The sequence below is a fragment of the Dermacentor variabilis genome, chromosome 8 (genome assembly GCF_050947875.1).
Source record: "Dermacentor variabilis isolate Ectoservices chromosome 8, ASM5094787v1, whole genome shotgun sequence".
Lineage (NCBI taxonomy): Eukaryota > Metazoa > Arthropoda > Arachnida > Ixodida > Ixodidae > Dermacentor > Dermacentor variabilis.
The window spans coordinates 16420112-16443032 of record NC_134575.1 but is presented as its reverse complement, the minus strand read 5'-3'; the positions used below and the strand labels follow the sequence as shown (position 1 = coordinate 16443032).

At 46.4% G+C, this 22921-nt stretch overlaps 1 protein-coding gene across 1 annotated transcript in view; it reads left to right on the top strand.

Moving 5' to 3' along the window:
- LOC142589709 (gamma-aminobutyric acid receptor subunit beta-like) overlaps positions 1–17845 on the top strand; it is a 43951-nt gene extending 26106 nt beyond the window's left edge. Inside the window, exons 7-9 of the mRNA XM_075701258.1 lie at positions 13139–13464; positions 16309–16604; positions 17516–17845. Of these exons, the coding sequence (XP_075557373.1) occupies positions 13139–13464; positions 16309–16604; positions 17516–17672 (779 nt within the window). The 3' untranslated portion in view covers positions 17673–17845. The remainder of the gene's footprint in view (positions 1–13138; positions 13465–16308; positions 16605–17515) is intronic.
- The last annotated feature ends 5076 nt before the right edge of the window (positions 17846–22921 follow it).

Sequence of the window (22921 nt, the reverse complement as noted above, 5' to 3'; positions counted from 1 at the left end):
CGTATGGTTCTCCAGATGTGGGAAAGTGGCTTTCGGGGGTCTAGTGACTGGCAAAATCTTGCCCAACGTCGAGATGCCAATCTATCCATGCGACGTTGAAGTTTCTTTTGCAGTCGTCTGGCTGTCCTAAGGTCTTCGATGGATTGTGTACGCCGGTAACGCCGCTCCGCACGACGACGGAGGGCACGAAGTCGCTCCAACTCTATATCCAATTCCGTGTGCTGCGACGAAACCGTGACCGTGCGCGCGGCGAGTAGCATTGCAGACTTGATTGCTTCCTCTAATCCAGAGGACAAGCCCTCTCGACAAGCATCCTCCAAGGTGGAAGTAAAAGTGGTCCAGTCAATTAATCGAATGGTGTTCCGTGGGGTGGGACTGGACATTCCTTTGATGACAAGGTATGTGGGAATATGATCACTCCCGTGTGTCTCGATATCCGAAAACCATTTAACATATCTTGTGAAACTGCTGGAGACGAAAGCTAGGTCAAGACAGCTGCCATAATTCACGCCTCGTATAAACGTTGGGCTGCCGTCATTCAGGAGTGAAAGGCCGTGGTTACAGGCGAAGTTTGCAAGTCTTTGTCCTCTTGCATTTGTTCTTGCGCTTCCCCACGCTATATGGTGCGCATTAAAATCTCCGATGATGACATATGGGGCAGGGCACACAGACAAGATGTTCGTTAATCGTTTGGGATCAAAAACACTTGAAGGCGATACATAAACGCCAACAAGTGTAAACATGAGTTTGCCCTTTTTGATTGTTAGGCAAACGTATTGATTTTTATCATGAGGCGGAATCGGCTGGCGAACATATGTCAGTTCTTGACGAAGAAAAACGATGACTTTGCTGCATGCATGAGTTGTTGCGGATATAACAGCTTCGTATCCCGATAATCTGACTGGTTTTGACACATTAGGCTCACATATGACAATGACTGGGAACAAATGAGTATATATATACTGACGAAAATCCGAAAGGCGTGATTTTAGTCCTCTTGCGTTCCATTGCATGATTGACGCTGCCTTGACTTCCTCTCGAAACGATGGGCGATGGCTGGCCATGTCTCTATTCGAGGCACTCAAGCACTGGGTTTAAGGCGTCCAGTACTTTCAGTGCATTTTGAGCAGACGTAGTTCCAAGGTTCGACAGAATCACTCGAATGGCATCTATGAGGGGACGCAGCATTGAAAGGACTTGGCGATCTGCTTTAGGCGTGGCATCAGCAGCAGGAGCACGCTCCAGAGCGGGCTTGACAATCTGTAGTTCTGTGGGAGATTGCTGGCTTGGAAGCGCAGGCCATTCTTCTTGAGACAAATTCCTTTCAGGCGACTTCCTTGTGCTGTTGAGCCCCTTTTTGGCCTGATTGGAGAAAGTGGGTGCTACAATGGAAGCGGCCCTCTCCTTTCGCGGCTCTGCCTTTTTTGAAGCGGTGCGGTGACGCCGACGCCGACGCCGGATCGTTGCAGCAGCCTCCTTGTGTGTTGAATTGTCCCGAACCATTTGCTTGAGAACAGCGACCTCTTTCTTGATGCGAGGGCAGTCCCTAGACGAGGCAGCATGGGAACCATTACAGTTGCCGCACTTTAGGACAGTAGCCCGGCACGTCTCCTCCGCATGAGGTTCAGCACAACGGGGACATAGTATCGAGTTTGGGCAGACACCCTTGACATGTCCAAGCCTGAAGCACTGATGGCATTGAAGAGGCTTTGGTATGAAGGGCCGAACAGGGTGTCGGAAGTGACCGACTTTGACGTGTGTTGGTAAGCAATCTCCTTTGAAGATCAGTTTGACGCAGCGCGATGTTCCAAGGCGGCTCACACGCGTGATGACAACACCCTCACTTGCTAGGGTGCTAGGGCGCATCAAAGTGCGTTCATATATCCCGATGGATGACGCATCCACAGCAGGTGTCCCGAGCTAAAGCTTTCTCTTAAGCGCCGTGTCATTGAGCCCACCTGCGAAAGCAGCGAGCTTATAGGACGTTCGCGCAGAGCTTCGTAGTGTACGAGCATCCGTAGGAAAGAGGGAGAGAGAGATAGCAAAGAGAGGAAAGGCAGGGAGGTAGCATCCGTAGGCTGTTCCAATGAACCTGGTACAGCCCATATGTCCTTCTGAACCACTTATTGCGAACATCGCGCGCCTAGGAAGCCCGTGTGCGCACCTCTGCTCGCGTTCGAGGCAGCTAAGCATCAGGGCCTACGTGGAGCTGAACGGCATAGCCGTGCGCACGGATGCCCGATTGAACGAAATTTTATTGGCGAAAAAGGAAGGAGGGTTTGGGGAGTAGATGGGCGGAGTCCTCTAGTCCAGGCACCCGCTGGCTACAGCCGCGTCGCTGGACCTGATCCACGAAAGCTAGCTGCTTCTCCAGGTCCGAACTGGACAGTTGTGCCATCCGTGTCTGGAATTTTCTGTATGCTTAATTGTGTGTGAAGTGCCCGTGGTTTTTGCATGCGGCCCCATGATACGTGATGCAAAGCGGGGCTGCCCTCGCACCACAGTCATCTAACCTTAGGGCACCGGTCAGGAAACATGGCGTTCAATCTTTTCAGGTGTGGAAAAACACCCGTCTCTATTTTTAAACGCGTAAGCATTTCTATGCTTACGCAATGAGGAAAACCGTCCTTCCGCCCCTCCATCTGTCCGTCCGCCCGTCACGCAAGACGATCGCTTTCAAGATGGGGCCCAGAGCAGCGAGCGAATCGGTCTTCGTGCTGCCTCTCGCTTCAATTCGAACTGGCAAGAACACAGCGCACACGCAGCTATCAGCACTCGGTGCTCTCTGTCTCCATCGCAGATCAGTTTCAAGATGGGGCCCGCGCGGTCGCGCCATACGCAGCCGCCGCCTTCACGCTTCATAATAGTTCGACGCGGATGGATGATGCGCTAAAGAGCGGTAACGGCTTATTATGATCGGAACATCAACTAGCACACCTGGCACCGCCACATGCAGTATTTTTCTTGCGTCACAGATTCACCTTGCGCCTCTGTTCGCAACAGTTCGTGTCGCCGCAGCTCTATCGCTCCCACTGGTCGGAGCAAGTTTCATAACAACGATAGTGACACTGGGCTGCATGGAGATGAGCAAGCGGCACAATGCTCACGCATACTTGGACAACTCCCAGAGTAGCTTCTGCGTGAGTATTCTAATATCTATCACGTCCTGCCCGCTTAGCTCTCTGTGGGGAGGGGCGTATTTTTGACTGTCGAGACGGTGGTGAGCTAGAATTTCCCTAGCGCGTTTGGGGGTTTCTGCCGAATGAATTTTTGTGTCTGTCTGCTGGAAGGGTGGTAACGAGCTCGGGTTTTCGGCAACCGCGCGGCGAGTCATACCTGGACCTAGTGCGTTCATCTGCTCGCTCCCCTCCAAACCCGCGTGTACCGGGAACCAAACCAGTCTGCGGTTGTGTGTGGGTGTGTGTGTGGGTGTGTGGGTGCGTGTTTTAATAACTTCGTGCACGCCACGGGTTCCCGTCCGCCCAGAGACGGCAGGCTTCCTGCGAGGCCGAGATTATTGTCGAGCTCCTGTCCTCCAGCTCGCTGCTGCCTATTGCCAGTTCTGTTGCCGTGGCTTCACACTTTAATTACGCTGTACTAAGTCGCCAACTTCCTTGACCTCTTCGTCTATTGCGTATCCACGCTGTTTAGGTACAGATACTTCCGTACTTTAGCCGCGCATTTATTTTGATCCATGTTACCGAGTCATTCTTCAAAACTAGTTTTATTCTGCACGGCTCTGACTTCAAACGAGGCCCAACCCATGTCCTCTTGCACTGAATCATCTGTGGTTTCCCCGTGGGCTTCCGAAGCCAACCAGTCCACCGATCGTCGGTTAACTTCCAAACTCGGCAATATATCCGATTTTGGGCGCAGAATGGCATTCGTAGACAGGAAATTAGGCGTCTTCTAGCGGGCGCTCCTGCCCACGAGGTTGCGTGAGACAAAGCGGTGGAAATATTGATGAACGCAGATGCTATTGTCGTCGCGAGCCTATTTCCTAAGTTCGTCGCGCAACCGGCCTTCCGACTACTGGTCGATGCGTACAAAACAGTGCGGCGCAGCTCAACGCGCGCAAGAACACGCAAAGGACTCGGGGGCCTGACGGAGGCACGACGGCAAATAGCGACGAATTGTTCCTCGGTATGCCGCTCAGGTTGACGTAGTACGGGAGAACGAGTTCCGCAACGACGGTCAATATGTCATTCCCTGAATGCCGCTCGAAAATCGACGCCTCAAAGGCTGTTTTCCGCGCCAGTGACGACAATGATTGGTTCACTCGCTATACAAGGAGTAAGGTGGCCTGATAGGCCTAATTACGCACGAGCACCTATTCGGCTACAATTTGGCATATCGTGATGACTTCCTGAGCGCGTGACGCGTATTGCCCTTCCGTCGGTTCGCTCGTTACTGCCCTACCTTCCCCTGCACACTCGCTCTCCAGGAATAAAAAAAATAACGAAAGAAAGCGAAAGCATTAATAATAATGTTGAAGTATAAAAATAGGTGCCAGCTGAAAACACCGAGAAACTCTTTCTGCTAAATATATGCTGGGAAACCGTAGCTTTTGCCGAGCAGTCTGACATTCGTCCATCGAGCCTTTTTTTTTCTAAATCTATACTGCTGTTTCATTTTATCAAATAACTAAGTACTATACAAGAGATAGCAGAGTATCAGTGGTGTCAAAATTGACAATTCCATATCCGTACATTATTAGGTGATGAGCAAAATATCCTCAAAGCAGAAATCAAAAGCCTTCACCTACAGTAGGCGTCAAATGTTTACGTACCACGAACCTCCGGCTGCCGAAAGGTCTAATTAGCGAGAACTTATCTAGTGGCGGTTGTCACTAAGCTGCGGCAGCAGCACGCTCATATGTTGTTTGTATATATGTGGGGTATCCAAATACGAAACTTTGTGCTCAGGCTGCGCAAATAATATTCATCTTTACTTTAGAAACGAGGGAATCGTAGCGTGCACCGGGAACGAGGACTTGAGAGGGCACAAGAGAATTCACCCATGTAGCGCCGCTGTGTTGGCGCTACGAAGAACGTGGGCCACATCGCCATTCTCGTTTACTTTAGATCCCGCGATATCTAAAACCTCTTTATGCCTACTGTACATGAAGCATCGTTTTGTATGAGCTTTTTGTCTCTTAACCTCATTCAACACTATCGCAGTGATATCCCGACATAACTGGAAGTCTTGTATCTTTGAAGTAGTGATTTTCAACTATTTAAAAACGAAAACAAATCAGAGGAGAAGGCTCCATATAAGCATACGCAACTGTTCTGAACGAGAACATTCACACAGTGTACCTTCAAAGCAAATTACCACTCCCTTTGCCGCTTTCCGTGTCAGCCTTCTGTGCCTTACTTATTTCGTTACATCTTTTCTTTTTATTTTTGTGAGGGAGGAGAGAGAGAACGTTTCGAGCGGGAGAACAGCAGAAAGCGCTTCGCGCGAATTGGCCGTTACCGACTTCACACTTTACGCACACTTCTTTCCACTTTGACGCTCCTAATGCTAACACATTAAAAAAACATATCTTCTGGACCCGTGCGCTGTGCAAATTGGTTTCAGGGAAGCTTTCATCGGTGTCTGTGAAGAAGGTTGTTGCTGTTTAGGCGATCATATGCAAGCGCAGAGACCGCACGACCCAGTCGGGCATATTTTCGCTGGGAACGGCCTTCGCCCAACGTAAATTCTTGCCTCGACCCTGTACATGCCACGCGCGACGATGAAGGAACGACGCCGATACAATGACCAACACGGCGTGAAGATGACTGTTTGATGACGACAGCACGACGACGATGGCATCGCGCTATTGGAATCACAGCTACAAAATGACAGTGATGGCACAGCGACGACGGCATGACACGACAATGTAGTGATGACAAGGGCACCAGTGATCACAATCACTCCAACAAAATGACGACGACGAAAAAAAACCCACGAAAGTATGTCGACGACAACGATGGAATTCGACGACAGTGTGACAACAAAGACGTGATATGAAATGGCGATGTTGGGATGAGGAGAGCGATGTGCAAAAGGACAGCATGATGACAACGTGATGCAGATACAGGAATGACGTTGATGGTGCGTCGACGACGGCATCACCGTCACGGCGTGACAACAACAGTATGACAAAGGCAATGACGGAGCTGGAACGACGACGGTGGAATGACGACAATGTGATCACGAAGGTGTAACGACGACTACGACATGGCGGCGACGGTGTGACGATAAAACCGTGACGACCGTCGGATGACGACGGTGGAATCACTATACGGCAAAGTGACGACAATGGAACAGCCAGAACGTCGACTCGGACTTCGACGCAATGAGGACAATGGCATGACGACGATGGATTGACGACGACGTGCTGATGACGAAGTAGTGATGATGACCGTATGACGACGATGGTTCAAGGATGGCGACGGAATAATGACGATGACACGACAACGACGGAATGACGACAACGGCATGAAGGCGGTGAATTGACCCGACAAATTGACGAGGACGGCATGACAACAACGGCGTGTTGTTGTCGGGGCTCACATCCGCGCTTACAGGCCACTATTCGCAATATATCCGGTGTTTCTTTATCTTTTCTTTTTGCACTTATTTCGGTACCAGCAAAGATCTAAAACTGCAGCCACAAGCCAGCAAGTATCAAAACAGTACGATGACGACGCATGATGGCAATATAACTTTCAGTATGACCCACGCATGCGTCGAAGCAGCTTTTCCTCAGTACAGCAATCGCATCAGCGGAAAGATCTATGGGAAGTTAAGGAAAGCTTCTTTCTTGAAAGACAAGATTCGCTGAAATCTTGTATGCATCAAAGCGTAATCTCACTCGTTGCAAAATTATTTAGATTACAATTATTATTTCAATTTTTTAAGAGAGAAAAAGAAGCATGCATAGAAAGGGAGGGAGGTTAACCAGAGGTAAATGTTTTTCGAATTCTCACATAAAACTAATGTACTATTATATTCATTTCAGAATACTTCAGGCCAGCAGTTATCGCCCATGCAGGAGGGGCTATACAAGGCATGGAAATACACTGTGACATAAAAAGAAAAAAAAAAGAACGGCATGCAGTTTATGAGATTGCCGCTAATAAACAAGCAGAAAAATATGTATACACATATAGATATTTCTACATATATACATGTCTACCACATATACAGCCCTCATTCACTCAAACAAATGCTCTTCGAGAGCTTTAACAAAATTAGGGGACTGGAAAATTGCTCCCGGAATACAGTTCCAGTCGGAAACGGTACTCGGGAAAAAACTGTGTTTGAAGGTTTCAGTTCTTGCAAAAATTGGTTCCAGTAAATGACTTCCTGTGTGGTGTGTTCGTCTAGACGATAGCTGTTTAAGTACTGTGGGATGCGAAATGTTTAGTTTATGTGCTAAAAGGTTATGCAAGAACAACAAACAGGGCATTTTCCTACGTGCTTGAAGTAGTTGGGTGTTATTTGTTTTCATTACTGTCGTAGGCGAATCAAGCCTTCTGTATTTGTTATAAGTAAACCTAATCGCTTTCCTTTGCACCATCTCAAGTTGGTAAATGTCCTTCTTTATGAACAGGTCCGATAAGACCGACGCGTACTCTAATTTTGATCTAATAAATGTTATGTATGCAAGACGTTTAAGCTTACTTGGAGCGCCTCTAAGCTTCCACCTCAGAAAGCACAGCTTGGAAAATGATGAGGAACAAATGTCTGCAATATGGGCAGACCAGGTTAAATCGTCTGTTATTGTAACCCTAAAGTATTTATGATGTGTGACCTCCATAATAGAATGATTTAGAAGGCTCAAAGAGAAAGGAGAAACCAACTTTTATGCGAAATTCGCAAGATGACAGTTTTATTTAGGTTAAGTTACATATTCCATTTAAGGCACCATTGATGAACGGCTAATACCGAGTTTTGTAAGAGGTAATGATCCTTGCGCTCGCTTATGCTCTTGAAAAGAATGCAGTCATCTGCAAAAAGCCTGACAGAGGCATTTTCGGAAATAACGGCCGGCAAATCATTAATATAAATTAAAAAGAGCAGCGGGCCTAAAACGCTTCCTTGGGGTACACCTGACGTAACTGGAAGCAGTTCAGATTTACAACCATTAACCTCTACGTACTATGTCCTGTGTTTTAAATAAGCATTAATCCAATTAACAAGATAAGTTAATCCAATACTTCCCAGTTTATAAATCAGTTTACTGTGGGGAACTGCGTCAAATGCCTTGCGGAAATCTAAAATAAGTACATCAATCTGCCCTGGTTTATCAAGCACAACAGAAAAATCATGAATTGTTGTAACTAACTGTGCCACTGTGGACATTTCTTTCGAAAGCCATGTTGTACAGGTGATAAAATGTTATTTTCAGCAAGATAGGAGTTAAGATAACCAGAAACTGTGTTCAAGCAACTTGCAACAAGAGGAAGTGATTAAGATTGGTCGATAATTAGAAATGGTTAGCTTGTCCCCTTCTTTTAGAATTGGCACAACGCGGGCCACCCTCCAGTCCTCCGGCACATCTCCCTAAAGTAACGAAACTTGAAAGATCCTGGTTAGGAAAATAGATACCTGTGCTGCAAAACGCTTGAGAAAGGCGTTTGGAAGCCCATCGGGACCCGCGGATTTTTTATCTGCGAGTTTACGCAGCATATGCACAACACCGTTCACAAAGATAGTTGGTATGTCACCAGGATCTTCAACTGGAATTCTAGCTGTGGTTGCTCGTTGCATAACGAACCCGCTTTGAAAATACGAGTTAAAACCTTGCGCTATGATCGTGGAGTCGGTTACAACGCTGTTATTAACCCGAATTTTGGTCAAGTGGTCAGTCCTGCGACTTAGAAAATTCCAAAATTTTGGGGGATCACTTCTGATAAATTCGGGGAGCGTCGTGTCAAAATAACGGGACTTTGCTAATTTTAAATTATAGGCAAGTTCCTCTTTCAGAACCTGGAACTGTTGCGGACAAGGTATTTTTTTTCTTCCTACAGCACCTTACTTTGCGTTTTGTTTGAATAATTTCGCGACTTATCCAAGGATTGCGGCGATTAATACGAACCTTTCTATGGGGAACAAAATGTTAAACAGTGTACTGTACTGTGTTCTTAAAGTGCTGCCATAAACTATGAAGGTGATTGCTGCAAGAGTTATCTAACTGTGATTGTAAAGAGTCGATGATTGCGTTATCGTCAGCACGTGCATAGTCCTTGATCATTTTAACCGGACGCATCCCAGAAACAACTGGCGAAACACAACAGAAGAACAACAGACGATGGTCCGAGATTCCAGCTTCAACACTAAGTACTCCATCAAAAAAGGTTTCACTAACAAAGAAAAGGTCTAGGACAGATGTCTCTCTGGTGTATGCATGAACGGTTTGCTTAAAGTTTAAAGAAAACATCAGATAAAGAATAATATCACATGAGGCAGACAGGCCATAATACGGTTTATCCCAATCGATAGCAGGGAAATTAAAATCACCAGTAATAATTAGGTTCCGGTTATGGTAAGGTAGTAAGCGGTCAAACTATACATGAGAGAATACGCTGCATCGGGTGCACGATACACAGCACAAAGAAAAGAAAAGTGATACCATGCGCAGTAACGTGCAACAACAAACTTTCATGCTGATCAATTTGTTCAAGCAGCGTCGCGTTTACAGCACGTTTCGCTATCACAGCAACGCCTCCACCACGTCAGCCGCGACCTCGTCTGTATATGACGTAGTCCGGTGCCACAATTTCTTTATCAATAATACCACTATGTAACCACGTCTCGGAAATCACCAGTAGGTCGGGATCGTAAGAAATGAGCAGAACTTCAAGGCTATCTGTTTTGTTTTCGATGCTTCTAGCGTTCAGGGATATCACACGTAAGTGGCACGTATCTGGCGATGGAGTCGTCTTGACGTCAAGAGAACTACCGGCGTTAATATTAACCGATGGCGGTTTATGCTTAGCTTGATTCGGAGAACCATGGGCGTAAAAAAAAAAAGACAGTGATTCTGAACCTGTGGTTTGTCAAGTACTAGAAGCACTGGCACGTTTCCTTCGCGGACGACCTGGATTTCTCCCCGGTTGTGAGGCTTTCGCTACAACACTCTCATAGCTGTGATCAATACCGCGTGAAGCGGCATCAAGTACTTTAAACCTTTGATTTTTCCTTTCCTCCCACGCGTACACCTCTTTGTTAATGACTAATTTGTCATACTTAAGCTACACTTTATCCTCAGGCTCCTTATCTTTAGCAGTAGCCCAGAGCAGCTTTCTAAGGTTTCTTAGCCTAGGCGAGAAGTTTTCCGAAATGTACGTTTGAGTTCCCTTCAGCTTAGAAGCATTTCTGAGAAGTTCCGCCTTTTCACTGAAGTCAAAAAACCTTATAATCACCGGACGCGCTTTACCTGCTGCTTTTCGTTTTAGGCGGTGTAAACTGTCTAGGCTCTCTACTTTTATTTCAAGTTTGCGTTCAAAAATTGAATATGAATGTACCCCTCCCCCACAATGAACCACGTGGCCACAAATAGCTGCCAAGAATGGCCGTAACATAGTGGCCTCTAACGCGCGACAATATATTCTGTCGCAGTTAGCACAAGTATTATGCATGTTTCTTTTGCGTTATGTGGTTTTCCTCACAAGCAAGTGCAGATTGGAGTTCTTAGGTGCCAGCGAAGACATGCTTTCCGTCGACGATGGCACCTGACAACGAAAAGATGGTGATATTTACCATGTACATCCTGCTCGACGTCCATCTTAGCTTCGCAGGTTAGACAGTAAAAATCCTGGACTTCTTGGCAAACTTCACGGAGATCACAACCCGCATGCTCAGACAAAATAACACCTTCGCCAGAAGCTACGATCTTTTATCTTCCGATTCGCCCAGGCATTATATTATGAGAGCGAAGGAAGCTGCGTGCATACTCCATTGGCACTCACTTTTATTGAAGCATGAGCAAATGCTAGCTTTACCTCTGCTGGCGATAAACCGTGGGGGGGGGGGGGGGAGAGGGGGGGGGAGAGGGGGGAGGGCTGCTGCTCAGCAATTCAAACCACTGCAATCATTTTAGCATCGCCATCCAGTTGCCATGCCATCGTCTTCATTCCGGCTCCGTAATTCCCTTAGTCACATCGTCGCATCAACACATCAACGTAGTGTTATAGTGCCTATAGTAGTGTTGTCGCGCCGTAGCTACCATAGAGTTTCTCACTATATTACCTAGAGGGATATCTGGCGCTGCTGCGCTGTGGTATGCACGCGAATGCCGGTATATTGTGACTTCGCGGATTGGCATCGTTCTCGGAGAGCCGGGCAAGCACCGTTCCGTCTGTCACAATGATTCATTTTCTATTAAAACAGCACGTAAAAAGCTGTTCTAGCTTTATTATTACACAAAAACATGTTTTGTTTAACTATGAGAACTTGTTATTGCATGTACAATTATATGATACGTAAAAGTATCAGCGGGCCGCTAAAGTTGGAGGACGGACGACGATATTCGCGCTCGCTTTGAAACAGTTTTTCGTCTGTTCTTGCTTTTCTTCGCTTGGTCATGCATTGTAGGTGAGTAAAGATGCAATTTGCTTGAGTAGAAACATTTTATGGACACTTTACTTTAAGAACGCGGTATTTGTATAGCCATATCAACGTTTTAGACGAAGCTTCTTACAAAACCAGCCAACACGAGCATCACAGGCACATATATCGTCATTCCCATGACGGCACGGTGCCCCTTAAGAAATCCCCCCCCCCCCCCTATAGACGGTGCCACCAGATTTCCCTCTAGGTGTTATAGTGAGACACTCTATGGTCGCCACAATATCGTCGTCACTCCAGCGTCATTAAACCATGGTAGTCATGCCATTGTCATCCCTGCATCGTCTTCATGCCATCGTCATCAATCTGTGGCCGTAATTTTTCGAAGTGATTTCACCGTGTCTTGCCACTGTCGCCAGGCCGTCGTGTTAACTTCTATATACAAATATAGAAGTTAAAACTTCTTTCTTCGTCGACAGCGAGAATATGCGCGTGTTCACTTTCTGTAGGCACATTGTTGCTATGCGACGCGCCTAGCGCGCCAAGCGTCTCAAACTCTTGCTTGCACGAGTACGTTCCGTATTTTTGAGGATCGCGTCCGTAGCCGAATAACGATCTTGTTAATGATCGTTATTTTGATCTAACACAGAGCAAGACCTTCTTTTTTGTCGCGAAAGTGTGGCGTATGTGTGTAGTACGTACGCGGCTCATAAGCCGCAGTCAGAAAGGATGTTTTGGTTAGATGTATGTGTTTGCCTGCCTGAGTATCGACTGCGCATGCGTAACTAAACCTTGTAGCTTACAGAGGGCTGCAGTATTTTTTTCCATGCAGTAAAAAAGAGAGAAGGCGTCCTTGGTCTAATGTTTAGAGCATCGAACTTCTGTGCTTGTGGGCCAAGTTTCGAAACTGGCCATCGGACATTTTTATTTATGTACTAAATGCCTAGCGGCAACTAGTGACATCTATAGTGCCCCAAGGTTGCCATAAACTAACTGAAACATCCAAACTGCAAACTGGGGAGAAGAATACCAGAGAAAAGTATCGCCTTAAAACGAATAGAAATAGATGGCACTACAGGGTTAATCTTCGATAATTGAAAATCTATTTCTCGCGAAACATATTCGCTGGAAGTAGCCTCACGTACACATTTGAACACCTCTCAATAGCTCAGGCAACAAAATCTTCATAATCTTTAACAGCACATCAAGTTAACCTTGTAACGCGGCCCACATTTCATCACCATAATTATTTCTTTCTGACCTCCTCCCATTTCCAGCACGCTATTTGTTCATACGTCTTCCTAAGGGTATGTCAGCAAATGGAGAGCAATACTAGAAAAAGAAAATCGTGAGGCAAGACATAGAGAAAGAAACAGGAAGGGTGCTGTTCTCTCTGTCTCTTGCTTCACGATTTTTTCTAATTATCTCTGCCAACTCTGCCAACAAGCAACCATTACGTTCACACGACTTCCAATTCGTTCAGGGCTTCGCTTTCGTCCGATTACACATCTTTTTTTTGATAGCTGCTTCGAATTCGCCGCCTGACAATTTCACTGTCCCCCAATGCTCGCAGAGAACTACACGTACCTGTACGCCAACTTCACCTTCGTGCGCCGCCTGACGGCGTCCATCGTGAACACGTACATCCCGAGCGGGCTCGTGGTGAGCCTGTCGTGGCTGACCTTCTGGCTGGACGTGTCGGCCGTGCCGGCCAGGATCACGCTGGGCGTCACCTCCATCCTGACGCTGGCCACGCAGGTGGTGCAGTCACGCAGCTCGCTGCCGCCCGTCGACTACCTGAAGGCCGTCGACGTGTGGCTCTTCGTGTGCCTCGTCATGGTGTTCGCCTCGCTGCTCGAGTACGCCGTCGCCTACAACTTCGAGAAGATCCTGGCACTGGTAACGGGCCGACTTCCTAAACAAAACAGAGAGTTGTAGCGCAGTACGCAGGGTTTAACAAAATCAATAGACCATCTGCCGCAGAATGTCGCTGAAACGTAACCGCATATAGTGAACTTCCGGCTATAGCGAAGAGAAGCGCCGGTCTTTACGCTTTTTCCTCTGTAGGGGAGAATGTGGCTTCAGCGAAGAAAAATACATTTCTTTGTTATATACTAAACGACATGCGTAGTCTGTGCCATCAAAAAAAAACGTATATAACCGAATCCTATGACCTCCTCACGACAACGAATTAAACAATGACCGCACTCATCATTGTTCCAGCGCACCATTTCAGCAACTATGCCTATTCGTGCTTGCGTTGGCTACCTTGAATTCCTATCAGGTTGGTCGCTATGCTTACCTATAACCGAAACAGTGGCATCATCCATACTTGTAATGGTAGCAACCTGCAAATCGGCATTTTAATGAAGAGCAAGTTTGCGCTATTTTGAAAATGAATGAAGCAGTTGTGCCTAGTTAATTTTCTCGTGGTTACAGAAAGGCAAAATGGTGAACCATGACTATAAAGAAGATACTTATATAGTGAATATTTTGCCGGTCCCGACGAGTTCGCTATAACGAGGTTCTACCGTATAAACAAGCTTAGTAGGCCTCCGAAGAGACTCTATAAGCATCTTATGTGCGAGCAATTAAGTGCAGTATTCGCGGTCCTTGCTAGTGTACGTAGCCAATTCAGTCACGGCGCACGCATTTGTTAACACGACTTGGTTCCCCCACTATTGTCCAGTGGCGGCGAGGGAAAAGAAACTGAACACTGGCGTGATGAAGAGTGGCAGCAGAGGCGATCGTATGGTTCGTGCTGCCTCTAGCTTCAAAGTGTCTCCGAAGCTTGAGATTACGCCACCTCCAACCCTAGGGCGCACGAGAACACAGCGCACACGAAGCCAGAAGCCATTTTGGCTCGTGCTACCTTTGTGCCCACCGCACATTACTTCCAAGATAAGGGACGTGGCCATGCTCAGCCTCGCCACGCACAGCAACGGCCGCGCTAACATTGGGCACGCTCGCTCTCCTGTCCCCCCTCCATTGCCTTTCACCCACAACACTGGGCGAGCGGAAAGCCGGCGCGCATCAAGCCATCATCCGTCTGGGCTCACCTTTCTCACGCTTTCCCGCGCTCTTAAAACATACGGAAACGCGGGGCGTGATAAGAGCTTATCGCACGTGGACGTATAGGGAACATCACGGCGACGACGACGATGATGCCAATTGGCCTTGAGTGTCCCTATAAATGCTGTCGCAACAACGCATACATAGCGCAGCGGAGAAATTGAACATTCTGCTTTAGTCGTCCAAAACTATCTATAGCACTAGCGAAAGTATAGGTAGTTGGGTCATTATCGAACAATCAATAGTATAAGAACTATCGTCGATACTGTAAATGGTTGAGTGATTATTGAACAGTCGATAGTACAATAACAATCCATAGTACAGAGACTATCAACAGTACTCTCGCTAGTGCTCTATTCAAAATCGATAGTACTTTCGAGTGCACTATAGGTAGTACCAGTGATAGTGCGCTATTGAGAATGTTGAATCGCGCAATTCAAAACACGCGAACACTGCCGCATAAGCTTGCCGACGTTTCCATGTTCCTAATTCTGTGAACTGAGTGTTGCTAATGGTCACTTAAAGCAGAAATTGTGTCAATATAAATAACCGAAAAATGCAAAGCTGTCAATGGCACTGTAAATGCCGGACTATCGTTTGTATTCATGTAACCAGTATGTGTTGTTCTAATGCATTACTGTAACCTCTGATTTCCTGCATTTGTTTACGTATTTGTTTTGTAAACCTTTCACACATTGTATTGCCCTCCTGCTATGCTCTCAACTGAGAGCAGCAGTTTTGAAAATAATATTACTATCGATAGTACTTCTATCGCTAAATTTTGTAACGCTATCAATTGTTTCACAGCGAAATATTGTAATACTGTCGATGTCGCTCTCGATTTACAGGCTTTTTACACCATCCAATAGTTTCGAAAAGCTATTGGCGCAATCCGATGGTCCTTTTGGTGATAGTTTTGTATCTCTACTCTGCTTGCTCATTGTGACGTCATTTGATTTCAGTGTGTTCAGCATTGCTAGGGGATATAATACCAAGGGACGTGCTACCATGTTTCACAGGATGTTTCGCGTACCGCTTTCTGTCAGGAATTCACGAAGGAAGCGCTTTTACCTTCTTCGCAATGTCTGCAGCTCATAATTAAATTGTGTACATGATCCGTGACCCGTGATGCGTACAGACCTGTGATCTAACCCTGTTTACGGAAAAGAAAGTTCGACATGACGGACTGCTAAATAAATCAAAATTGTATTACTATATGATTTTGTCAACTCATCGGAAAATGCGTGGTGGATAACCCCACCACCTTTGTTTCAGTGGAGTAATACTTACCGAACGTAGGATAGCAATAATGACGTATACACTGAAAATTATCGTAACGTTTCTATTACCTGGAATTTATGTGACCAAGTAAATTATTCTCTTTCTTAAAACACTGCCAGGAAGATAGACTGCGAGATTGGAATACAGCACAACCGAATAACGAAGAATAAAAGAACCTGAAATGTCCTTTCCGAATGAATGCGTGTAAAACTCTGATGATTCCATGCATCTGTAGATCAATTTCTGACTCGGGTGGCGCTACCTACGCATAAATGCCAGGGTGGCTGAACGATCGAACTTCCGGATTTGCGTCTTGTAACCTGTAATGTAAAGTCAATGATCACATAGGCTCGCGGCTCTGGCCCTGTTCTAAAGCCAAGCCGACTGCAGGAGCGGAAACGGAAGACGGAGTCACTTCCGGCCGCCATCCGAGTGGCGCCCTCTGCACGCATCACGCCGCAGGCCTGGCAGAGCGGCGGCGTGGCTTCGGCGGCCCCGCCTCCCCCCTCGCGACCTCCGTCCTCCAGCACGCACGCGGACAGCGCAACGGCCTCTGGAAGTGGTGCGCCACCCGATGGCGCAGCGGCTAACAACCACAACCACGCCCTTGTCACGCCGTCCGTGGTGACACTCAGCGTGCCCAACTCGGTGCACAGGCCCGAGACCAACAACGTGGCCCCAGCAAGGTACGTACGCAACAGGAACGGCGTATCCACAGAGTCGTTTCTCCTAAATGATACGGATTTTTACCCCCTTCGGATGCAAATTTTATTAAATCTGGGGTATCACGTGTCGAAACCACGATCTCATAGTAAAGCGCGCTACAATGGGTGACACCGGACTAATTTTGACCTCCCAGCGTTCTTTAAGGTGCGCTGAAATATAGAATATAGCCTGCTTTTCTTTTATTATAGAATAGTTCCCATGTGGCTAGAGATATAGCAAACAATTCCAGCAGAAACCATCTCAGGATGACTGTTGACGTTAATGCAATTAGCATCGGAGCAGTTTAGAGACAAGCCGTGTTGTCACCTCCTAAACGTGTCAGGTATGAGGCTTGTACTACAGCCGGGCTCCGCGATCGCGCTTCCATCTGCAAGCGCGGCGCCATCTAGCGGCGCCGTCACGAAGTCCGTGCGTGTGGCGTGTAAACATATATACGGACAACATCATCTCAGTGTATGTGGCATGGGTTTGATTCCGACCAGCACTGGTAAATATTTAAAGTATTTGTTTTTGTCATTGAAGAGGTGGCATGTACTCTGTGGAACATTGCCATGCCCAGGTTGGCGTCAGAGAGGTTCATTGAAGAGCAGCACATACCCAGTGACCGAATTCGGCGTGAAAGAACTGTTTTGAAGGGTAGCATGCACCCAGTGTCACATGCCCAAGTTGGTGCGACGGTTGGTTTGAACCCCGGTTCCCTCAGCACAGCAGCTCCATGTGCTATCCATGAGACCATAGACTACAGGAATGCAGCTCATGTAAACGACATCGCATAGTGATTACTGTGATGCACTACAAAATGCGACACGCTGCTCTTGCTTTCGCGTAAACGCGACTGACTCCCTTTCACCCACGTGTGTTCGCTTCTCAGGCCCATCAAGACCGGTCGGCGACGCATCTTCCAGCGCAGCTTCACACTCAGCCAACTGTGGCAGAAGACCAACCTGCTGGACAAGGTGTCCCGCATCGCCTTTCCCGCCGTATTCTTCTTGTTCATGCTGATCTACTGGTCCTACTACCTCTGGTGAATCTCGTCGCCCACAAGTGCGCGCCGTATGTGTTCGGGGTGAACTGAGTTTGTAAGCGCTGGTCTCTGCGGTGTGTTGTTGATGACGCCTTCGTTGTACTCGCTGCTGGTGTGTTTTGAAGCAAGCAAAGAAGTTGTGAACTTGTGTGTGAATAAACGCTGCTGGTTGTTGTTCATACGTGCAGTGTGCGATGCTCTCGAAAAAGAAAGGAATCGAATCGTGAGAGTTCTATGAGAGTTTCGTGTCGTGTTGTTATGCAGGAAAGTTGGTCCCATAGCTCATGCTTGCAAGCGAATCTGCGTTAGTTAAGTGCGTTGGATATTTTTTTAATTGGAACATTCAAGAGCATAATTTAAAAGGGACAGCAGGCCTCAGCGATTTCTTCGGCTATGGACTAACTTGATGCAAAAGCAGTATTCTCCGATAGTGATTACCAGCATCTTTTCTGATGATGACGCTCCTCGTTTATGGCACATATGGCCAGAAACCGGGCTGAGGGAGCTCGAAGTGACCTTTTGTGCATGAACACGCTTCTGTCGGATCCGTTTTGATCATCTTCCTCAATTATTGACGCTCCCTCCTACGGGGAACTGCGCAAGAACCCGGCGTTTATGGGACAGTTTTTCAGTGTGGGAAGGGCATGCGGCCGTACAAAAACTTACATTTGGACGTAAGAATAAAGAAATATTATTTCAGATAATCTTTCAAAGGTAACTATAATTGTTTGATAGTACAAAAAAAGATTGGGATTAAATAATTCAGATAATTTCTCCTTTGCGATGTGACAACTTTCTTCTTTCTCTATGACATATTAATGCACGTTGGGAAATGCTGCCTACGTACATGAACCGATTTAGCACTCTCAGGGTCCCCTTTCTATGTATGCTACATTTACTTAGCTAAAATGCATAGCTTTGAAAAAGCTTTTACTCGCAGTTGTCTGGTGAAAGTCTTATGTTAATCTTTCCTTTTGTCTCTTGTTCACGGCGGCTGAACATTTTGCTACCTGAATATATTCTATTCAATTAATGTTGATGCAGCATATCTATTTCAGTCCTGTTTGTATAAAACAGTCACGTTTCTTTGTTTTCATCGCCGAGTAGTTGCTTTCCACCGACTACCTTATCCTGGTAAGTCAGTTCTACGGAAGGCCTAGCAAATGCATGAAAGGAAACCGATGTGATGCACCTGAATTCCAACACGAAGCCGCAGAGGAAAGTCTGTCAGGGAAGCCCCCATACGTTATTCTCGGCGCATCCTCGATATTGCGGGCATGTGCCACGCTCGAGGCTTATCGTCGTCATCGTCGTGTGCGCATCCTTTGTGTCGCCGACGATGTTCTCGCGGGCACGGCGACGAAGAATTGCGCGCAAGCACTCCGCCACCTTGTCGAGAAAGATTTCTACGTCGCACATAATGCAACGCTCTTCCGCTACCGTATTGCTCGTCCTGGCCCCCGAAATACTCGCACAAGTGCCTCTGCTCTCGGAGTCTGCGTGGAGCGCAAAACTTTCCACAAAGTATGCGGCGTCGCTGTTATCATTGGTTATCGCCACCTGGGGCTCATAATATCGTAAATAGTATAGTTCCTGTACATACATAATTTCAGTTATTCTAATAAATACAATGTACAAATATATATCAGTGGTCAGCGTACTCGACTTGCAAGTGAACGTTTCTTCACGGCACGGGTTCAAATCCCAGTGGAGGTGGTTGCGGAGACAGACACAGACAGACAACGCACTTTATTTAATCCTGAGGAGCTACTGTCAGGACCTCCTAACGGGAGGCCTTTGTAGCCGCTGGCCGCACCCACGTAGAGGACAGAACGCCGTGACGCTCCGCCCTTTCCTGGGCCCTCTGGATAGCCTGGGTTTGATTTTGGAGTACCGTGCTTCTGATGGCCTCCTCCCATTCGGCTTCGCTGGAGAGGAAGTCGTTAGGCAACGCGGGACATCGCCAGAGCATGTGAGCCATAGAACATGCTCTGGCGATGTCCCGCGTTGCCTAACGGAGAAGTTTTATTTTTTACTCACGTTTGGCGATGGTGAAGCTGGGGATAATGAGGCGCCCTGACCACAAAAAATATTGTTGATTGTCGTCAGCGTAACACAATGAACGGACGGACAAGGAAAACCCGGTTACGGGCACTTAACTGGCTGCCGTAGTAAAAAACAAAGTTCACAGGCGCACGCTTAAAAACACAGAAAAAGAAGAAAGCTTCCACACAAGTGATCGCTTGCAAACTAATCTGTGGATGTTTGTTTTGGTGTTCTGATGTTAAATGGAGAAACGGCATCTCAGGCCATTCGTTGCCATGACAACTCTTCTGTAGGTGAAAAAAGTTCGCGCAATAAAAAAAAGAGCACGGAAAGAAAAGACAAACAGTTCCCGTGTGTGTTGAATTTTTTTTTTCACGCTAAATTTGCTCATGAGTAATGCAAGACCATTTAGCTCAACAATTATTTCTTGAGTAGCAGCCATGTGGAAAGTTGTTATATATGAGACCTATTACACTTGCATAAAAATCATGGTTGCGAAGTAATTTCAGAAGAGAAAAATCGAAATCATGCAATTCCAACTTTGGGGAGAAGTTATGACATGTATCTATTAAAACGGTTTTGTTTCTCCTAAAGCTACAGAAAAAAAAGAAATTCATTCACAAAATGGCAGAGCGATCGGCTTTATACTTAAATGTATCACGTGGCGAAGTATTCATTTAACACCCTGTTTTAATAGGTTTCTCGAAGAGAGGTTGGTTAAACTGGAAAAACGAAGAGCAATGTTTTGAATTTCGGGCCGAAATCACGGTGCCGCCAGTTCAGTGTGACGTCACAGTTTTCAAAGCAGCTTCGCTTGCTTGGGGGCGTATCTTGGGTACAGAAAAAGACACCATGCCTCAACTTGCTCAGCCTTTGGTTCTTTTATAAAGCAAAGTAATACTTGTTTATCAATAAACTGTTAACTATCCCTGAGAAGGCAGCGTCAAATTTTGCTACGTCACATTGCGCTAGAGGGGGAATTCTAGGTGCGTCACTATCATTTCTTTATTTATGCTAGTGCTTTTGGTGACCTATTAAAGGCTCTGCTAAAAATGACACTGGCCGTTTTGGGTCTCGGTAAATTTAACAGTGCAGCTTAACATAATATTCACTTTTCGTGTCTTTTAATGGGGAGCTCTAGATAGACATAATGTGGAGGAAATGCTCCGAAATTCTCTAACAACGTAATTCGTGATCAAAACTGAATTAAATTTGTAAATTTGAAAGATATATCACAGTTTTAACAACACTCTAGAGTGCTCTAGATCTGTGTTCTCGAAGTTGTTACTTAGGTTTATGAACTAGGAATATTCTAACGAATATCTCAACATTGCAACGCCTTAGGAGAAATATATACTATCGCGTCAAGCGTGCATGTCAGTGTTAACCTGTGCATAACTTGAGTAAGAACAACTGCGGTGTACAATTACACTACCGAGAAGATTACCGAAGAATTTACATTACCGAGAACAATAACTTCAGTGAACTGAGCTTTTTTATGAGTGACCACCCCCTCCCCCACTTATCTCTCCTAAACACTCCGTCAAATGCTGTTTGCAGTATCTGTTTTCGTTGCGTTGTTAGGTATTAATGTATGAAACCTTTCATTTTGTGAACGGGCAACATTTACACCTTTATTTCGCTTACAAAAGACTTTATTTTTCATCGAAAGTTACGCATTACAACCATTGTCCTTAAACTATTTACGAAGGCTTTATCGCGTCATCGTTAGCGACGCCATTATATATGCGACGATAAACCTACCCTGCCACATTCTTTCTTGTCTTCGAGAACGTGAGCAGCACTCTAGAGCAAGAAAAAATAATCCGCTACTCCTATTCTACTCTTTCTAACATAAAAGTGGGAAAAAAAATCAGCGAAATGTTAAAGAGTGAACAAGAATCAATAGCATCAAACACAGAGATCGTAAAATCTTTTATCATGCAAAGTTTGTTGGTACAGTGGTATATCGCTTTTTTTGGACTTGATAAAATAGAGCGCTTCAAATTACACCTTGCTATTGCTGTCTAAGCGTGACCGTGGGCGTTGCCACGTCTATAGAAGAAAGCGCTTTCTGGGACTACGAGAGGAACGTGGCAATTTGAAGTGGCCCTCGTGTCAATGGAGCTCTCTCAGAGGCTCTTGAAAATCCATTAGACGCCAAGCATGTGCCAGGCGGCGTTTGAATTTGTTTCGTTTCGTTCCCTTTTGTCCCTTTTGTTGTTTTGCCCGTAGAGAAACACGGCCTGTTTCCGTCGATAGCGTTTCCGTTTCTGTACGACGCCTTCGCAAACAGGCACGTCGAGGGGCCTTGGCACAATTCGTCCACGCCTTCAGTTCAGACAAGGAATAAAAGAAAAAAATGGAAACAATGAACTTGCTTTTGCTGCGTGAGGACAACAACTTTTACGAGCACGGCAGTCATTCTGTAATGAGGGTAGCGGCGGCTCAAAGAGGAAACGCTGCAGGCGACCTCTCGCGGCCTAACGCGGCGGAATTGCCCGTCATCGACGCTGACATTTGGGAGGCCGACCTGGCCGTGTACCGACATCGACCAGAGAGAATCGACCCGGGCGGAAGCGGATTCAAGGTGGCGTCTGTTTGTACGCGGAATATATGTAGAGGCCGATCGATCGCCAATTGATGATGCCACGAAGTCGGCTGGTCAGTCCGGCTTCTACCCAACGCTTATCCTTTCTTTCTTTCTTTCTTTCTTTCTTTCTTTCTTTCTTTCTTTCTTTCTTTCTTTCTTTCTTTCTTTCGCACTTTCTTTCTTTCTTTCGCACTTTCCTTTGTTCCACTTCGATCTTGCTATTGTCGTACGCCAAGATTAGTGCCGACGGAGCCAGCCGTAATGTTGTTCTCGTTCTTTTTATTGTTCTTTCTTTCGTTCATTTTATTTTGGTTTTTACTATTTCTTTTTTTATGTTAAGGCATCGGACCGCTGGACGGTTCATCACAGTTCATCACAGCGTTGTTCTAAAATTCGGGTCATTCCGACGTCCCGCCCGAATGCGCGGAGATACAGATCACGTCCGATATTCAAAGCGAAGCGTTCGGGTTGTCGGACATGGCAGCGGTTAGGAGCGTTTCGAAATCGCTGCGTGCGCGACAGTTACGATAACCCTTGTTTGGCCGGGACAGCGTCCCTGATCGTAGGGGAAATAGCCAAACGTCCCGGATGATTTGTATAAGTAGTTTAGAGTA